This window comes from Malus sylvestris, chromosome 6 (assembly GCF_916048215.2).
Source record: "Malus sylvestris chromosome 6, drMalSylv7.2, whole genome shotgun sequence".
In the NCBI taxonomy this organism is placed as follows: domain Eukaryota; kingdom Viridiplantae; phylum Streptophyta; class Magnoliopsida; order Rosales; family Rosaceae; genus Malus; species Malus sylvestris.
The window spans coordinates 21,716,053-21,722,052 of NC_062265.1; the positions used below are offsets into that span (position 1 = coordinate 21,716,053).

The window sequence follows — 6,000 nt, forward strand, 5'->3', positions numbered from 1 at the left end:
TTATCAAGGTCCTTAGATATTAATAAACGCCATTAATTATTTCAGTAATAAATATTTTTTATTTTTAAATATATTCATTTAGTGTTACAAATGTTACATTTGGTATATTATATTTGGCCATGCCAAATTTTTATCATATATTTTAATTTTTAGTTTGTACCTATTTTCTTTTCAGTTTTAATTTGTACCCATATATTAATTACTTTTTGTGCCCATATATTTTAAAGTTTTATTTGTATTTGTACCCATATTTTTTAATTTATTTGTACCCATTTTTAATTTTGCTAAATGTACCCATGCTAATTATATGTATTTATTTTATGTTTTAAAATATATCACTAGTTATTATTTTTTAAATATGTTAATATTATGTGGGTTGGGTACATTATTTTCTTGCCATAATTTGTGAAGAACAGTGTTACTCTAATTTTTATTTTCAAGTATTTATTATATTTTAAAAATATTATTTGAATTTGTTTAAATTTCATAATTTGTGGGACGTTATATGCATAAATGCATAAGTTAAATCTCTTAAATAATGTAAGACCTCGATTAAAATATTTAAACAAACAAGGTTTCAATCCAACAATTAGGTTGATTAGGGACCGAAACCAAAATGATCCATTATTTAATTCAGACCGTTTAGTTTAAATCATACGATCATCATTAGCTCATCCATTGACCCCACCTCACACACAATCTCTCTCTTCCATGCCCAAATATCGACATGTCTCTCTTGAACAGTCTGAATTACTCAGTTGGTGAGCTCCATATGTGAGATTTGAAGAGGTTCGTACAAAATAGCTTGAAATTAAGTTCTTAATCCCTTAGATTTGCATGATTGGTTTGAGGCCTCTGTTTCTTTCAATATGTAATTATATAATTAGAAAGGTTAACTACAATATAAACCTTTTAGGTTTGGGGCGATTTTTAAAATAGGTCGCAACATTTTAGTTTTTTCATATTGCATCCTAAGATATTAAAATCGTATTAATTTATACTTATAGTTTCATTGATTGTATGATAATCATTAAATTGTTAAAATGGTAATCTTGAGACTTTTATGTATGGGCTAACATGTAAACCTCATTTGTACCAAACTGACAAAAAAAAAACTCATTAATTAATAGAGTATTAGACATTCAAAGAGACAAAATTTGCAAGAATGATGTTAGAGAGACTATCTATTTGGACCATATTTTGAAGACTAGATAAGGCTAAGGAGACCAAATTTTTAAACCAAAGTTTGGAAACCAAATTATGTGGTTGTTGATGATTGAATTATTACTCAAGCCTTGATTAATGTGCTTATTTTCTCGTGGTGACACATTATTTGGTTTTAAAATGTGGTCTTCCTAGCATTACTCTTTGTAGACCATATGATGTGATGATTGATGGTTGGGTTTTTTCTTTAAATCATCAATAAAAAAATCCAACCATCAACCACCATATCATGTGACCTACAAAATATTGTCTAAAACTAAGATCTCTCTAGCATTAAAGAAACATAAAGCAGAGAGAAAATTGATGGTAGGATTAGTATCGTATCAATTAAAGAAGAATCAGTAAATAAACATAAAGCAGAGAGAAAATTGAGAGTATTAAAATCATTACCCTAAAGAAATCATGAAATTGCCTATTTTACGGGACTTGAAAGAATAAATCAAGTTCAGAATAGTTTGCCAAAGTGTTAGGTGATGAGTAAAGTGTACTGTAATAGATCCTTCACTTTACCAAAGTCATCGATCTTCTAGAAGTCAATAATTTCAACCACGGTTTTGGACGCGTTTGCCGTCTGCAATAAAATACTTTCCTTGAGATCCTCTTTTCCAGGAAGTTCATGCCACTAAATAACGCATTGGAAGTGGCCAAACTCCAAACAGTAAATATAACAACACACCTCTTCCATCATTTCCACAAAACTCCCTCCACTTGAAAGTTTCAACCTTCAGTACAAAAGAAAATCAATTTCTAATCACTTCTCTATCAGAAAAGAAATAAGAGACATGGCTGAGAAGACACAACAGGCTTATCCTTCAGCCCCAGAAAACCATGGCTACCAAAGAAGTGATGCAGAGTCTTTCCTATCCGCCGATGAACTGAAACACAAGAAGAGAATCAAATTGGCCATTTATGTTGCTATCTTCGTTGTGTTTCAGATCATTGTCATAACTGTGATTAGCCTCACAGTCATGAAAGTTAAAACCCCGAAGGTCAGGCTAGGCAACATCAACGTCCAAGAACTCAACTCCGTCGTGGCAACACCTTCATTCGACACAAAATTCACAACCCAAATCAAGGTAAAAAACCCAAACTGGGGTCCTTACAAATTTGATGCTAGCACTGTCACGTTTATGTACCAAGGCGCGGCTGTTGGGCAAGTAGTTATTCCAAAGAGCAAGGCTGGAATGCTTTCCACCAAAAAAATGAACGTCGAGGTGAGCTTGAGTTCGAGTGCATTAAACGGTTCCAATCTTGGCAGTGAATTGAGCAGCGGGGTGTTGACTCTCAACAGTGCGGCTAAGGTGACTGGAAAGGTTGAACTGATGCTTATAATGAAGAAGAAGAAGTCTTCCACCATGAACTGCACCATTGCATTTGATCTGTCATCCAAGACGCTCAAAACTTTTCAATGCAAATGATAAGACTTTCGAGATGAAGATTATTACTGTGATTTGTTGAGGCTCTACTTTCTTTTTTCTTTTATATGGTTGAATATATATAGAAACATATGCTTACAAATCATTCCATTCACAAAATTCTAATAATGTAAGGTGAATATAGTTTTAAACACTTCAAGTATGAGTTGAGCAGCGCGGTGTTGACGCTGAGCAGTAAAGCTAAACTGTCTGAGCAGCACAATAGACTGCACCATTGCATTTGACTTGTCCACAAAGACTGTCCAAACTTACAAGACCATACTTCTTCATTACCTGGCTTATATGTTTAAATGCCAACTTGAGCATCAGAATCTGAAAGTGTCCATGTAGGTAACAAGTCTTGTAAGGATATTAGCATGTTGGACATTAATTAAGTGCAGTCATGTAGTCTCTATAAGAGCAACTCCAGCCATGCTCTTTGCTGGGGGGACGGGCTGCAAGAAAGGGCCCGAGGGCCGGTTGGTTCTTCTCTAGCCTTGGAGAGCCCGAGTGAGGGTGGGAGCCCGAGGGCCAGGGGGTGGGCAATTGACAGGCCTGTGGCCCGAGGCCCGTGACGTCAGGCCTGGGTTCGGGCTTTTATTTTTTATTTTTTTTGTGTTAGGCGCGTGCCCCTCACTCGCGAGTGGGGGCGCGTCGCCCGACAGGATTTCAGGCAAGTGGCCCGCGCGCCAGTTACCGTTGGGAAGCCACGTGGCTCCCACGGTCCGTTCGATCCCAACGGCTCTTTAATACGAGCCGTCCGATTTGCAACGGTAATAAAAAAAAACTGATTTTATATCAACCGTTCGATCTAAGATCAACGGTTGATATTAATCTGCTTTATAAATTATAAAAATAAGAGAAAATAGTTTTAAAATTAAGAAAAGTTACCGTTATGACACGTGGCACAATCTGGAGTGTTGGAATTCAAATTTTTTAAAATCCAACGGCAGAGATTAATTATTTGAATAAAAATTTAAAAAAAAATTGTAAAAAATCCGAAAAAATTGTCAAAAAATCTGAATAAAAAATTGTAAAAAATTGTTTTTACTTTTCTATAAATACCACTTCTTCTCCATCTACCTTACACCACAATTTCATATTTTCTCAACTACTTTCAATCAAATTCCTATCTTTCTCTCAAAGTTTCAATCCAATTTTTTTCCACAAAATGACTACTGATGCAGGTACGAATTGGTCGCTTCTTGAAGATGTTGCGTTGTGCACTAGCTGGGTTGAAGTTACTCATAATTCCCTTACGGGTAATGAGATGCAGTTGCAAGAAATGTGGAGTTTAATTCATACCAAATTTCTTGAGCAAATAGGTGGGAAAAGAACCAAAGAATCGATGTCCAGTAGTTGGAAAATACTTTGCCATTCCTTTAGTACGTGGTGAGATGCCTTGACACAAGCTAGTAGTAATGTTCGAAGTGGGGCAAATTATGCGGATGAGGTAAGAATATATTATAATTATTTGTTTGTATTATTATTTTGTTACCTAATTTGATTATAATTATTTGTTTGTATTATTTATTTGTTACCTAATTTCATTATTATTATTTGTTTGTATTAATTATTTGTGACCTAATTTCATTATTATTATTTGTTTGTATTATTTATTTGTTACCTAATAATTTCATTAGTATTATTTGTTTGTATTATTTATTTGTTACCTAATAATTTCATTATTATTATTTGTTTGTATTATTTATTTGTTATTATTTATTTGTTACCTAATAATAATTTCATTATTATTATTTGTTTGTATTATTTATTTGTTACCTAATAATTTCATTATTATTCATTTGTTTGTATTATTTATTTGTTATCTAATAATTTCATTATTATTCATTTGTAGCAACTTCAAGCACAAGCATGGTATGCTGCCAAAATCAAATCAAGAAACAAATCATTCCACTGGTGGGAATGTTGGAATATTGTTAAAGATTGTCCTAAATTCAAAGTTGTGCCTGTTGGTCCAGAAGTATGCATGAATAGCACCCCTCTACACAGCACCTTTGTACACAACACCCCTCCACACTCTACACCCGATCATGGCTCCCATGTTGATGAAGAAGATGGAGAAAAAGTGCCTGAAACCCCCATTCCTGAACAAGTGTCGGGGTCGACCCGTTATCCAATTAGGCCTCTAGGTAAGAAGGCTTCAAAGAGGAAAGGGAGTGCTTCCAAGAATGATTATGGAAAGTACATGCAAGAACTTGCTCGTCAAGGTGAATTGACGTTGGCACAGGAATTGGCGAAATATGAGGCTGAAACGGCTAGAGATGAGGCAAAAGCTGCAGCTATTCAACAAGCATTTCAAGCTGAACAGAGGGAAAGAGAGCTACTTAGGCAAGAAAGGAAGTTGCTTAGAGAAGAAAGAATTGCACAACGAGATCGTGACATTATGAACACGCGTTTAGAAGGGATGTCTCCAAATTCTAAATATTTTTGGCAGTCGGAGAAAGCGGATGTAGTGCAAAGGAGGCGTGCAAGAGAAGCGAGATCAAGACAAGATGGTCCTAGCACAACAAGACAAGATGATCCTAGCACCACAGATTGGTTAAGTGGTGATGAATAGGGTACTTTTGTAATCGGAGCCCATAGTTTTCCAATCACTTTGGGTTGTAATTTATTATTTATGTTGTTTCCATTTTATTGAAGTTAGTACTTTATTTAAAGTGAGAGTACATGTATTTAATTTCGTAATATATTTATCCTAATAATAGAATCTTTATTCATCAAATTGTTCACGTATAATGAAATTATAAAACACACCAAATAAAACTAAAAAACTCACCAATTGGAATTACATAAACACACCAAATAAAATTACATAAACATATCAAATAATTCACACCAAATAAAATTACATAAACATACGAAATAATAAAAAACTCACTACAAAAAACACACCAAATACAAACAAACATACTAAATAAACTTAAGTATCTTTAGCTTGTTTCAATGCCCACTGGTGCTCTATCAAGTCAATTTGCCGATCATTGTGCATAGATGACCTTTGAAGTGCAGTATATCGTTGAATGACCTTTTCATTGTAACGTCCATCCCTTTCTAATGGCTCGTGTTGCACGGGTTCTTCGGTGGCATCATGCGCACATTATATCCGTGTTCTTGAATTGTTCATCGTGTCTGGCTCTGGCTCATATTCATCAACCGCATCATAATCAAACTCATCTTTCACAACCATATTGTGAAGAATGACGCACGTCATCATGATGGATCGAAGTGACTCTACATCGAACATTCTGGCAGCACCCCTGACGATCGCCCAACGAGCTTGAAGGATACCAAAACAACGCTCCACATCCTTCCTGCACCCCTCTTGACAGCTTGCAAA

The 6,000-nt window shown here is 34.9% G+C and overlaps 2 protein-coding genes across 2 annotated transcripts; both read left to right on the forward strand.

The window, feature by feature from the left end:
* The first annotated feature begins 1,876 nt into the window (after positions 1 to 1,876).
* LOC126624974 (uncharacterized) lies at positions 1,877 to 2,884 on the forward strand. The gene has a single exon (XM_050294039.1). It carries the CDS (start codon positions 2,007 to 2,009, stop codon positions 2,640 to 2,642), a length of 636 nt encoding a protein of 211 aa, XP_050149996.1. The 5' UTR covers positions 1,877 to 2,006; the 3' UTR covers positions 2,643 to 2,884.
* A 1,180-nt stretch (positions 2,885 to 4,064) lies between these two features.
* LOC126627338 (uncharacterized) lies at positions 4,065 to 5,385 on the forward strand. The gene is made up of 2 exons (XM_050296801.1): positions 4,065 to 4,092; positions 4,498 to 5,385. The coding sequence occupies exon 2, from the start codon at positions 4,630 to 4,632 to the stop codon at positions 5,218 to 5,220; it is 591 nt and encodes a 196-aa protein (XP_050152758.1). The 5' UTR covers positions 4,065 to 4,092; positions 4,498 to 4,629; the 3' UTR covers positions 5,221 to 5,385.
* Positions 5,386 to 6,000: the final 615 nt, after the last annotated feature.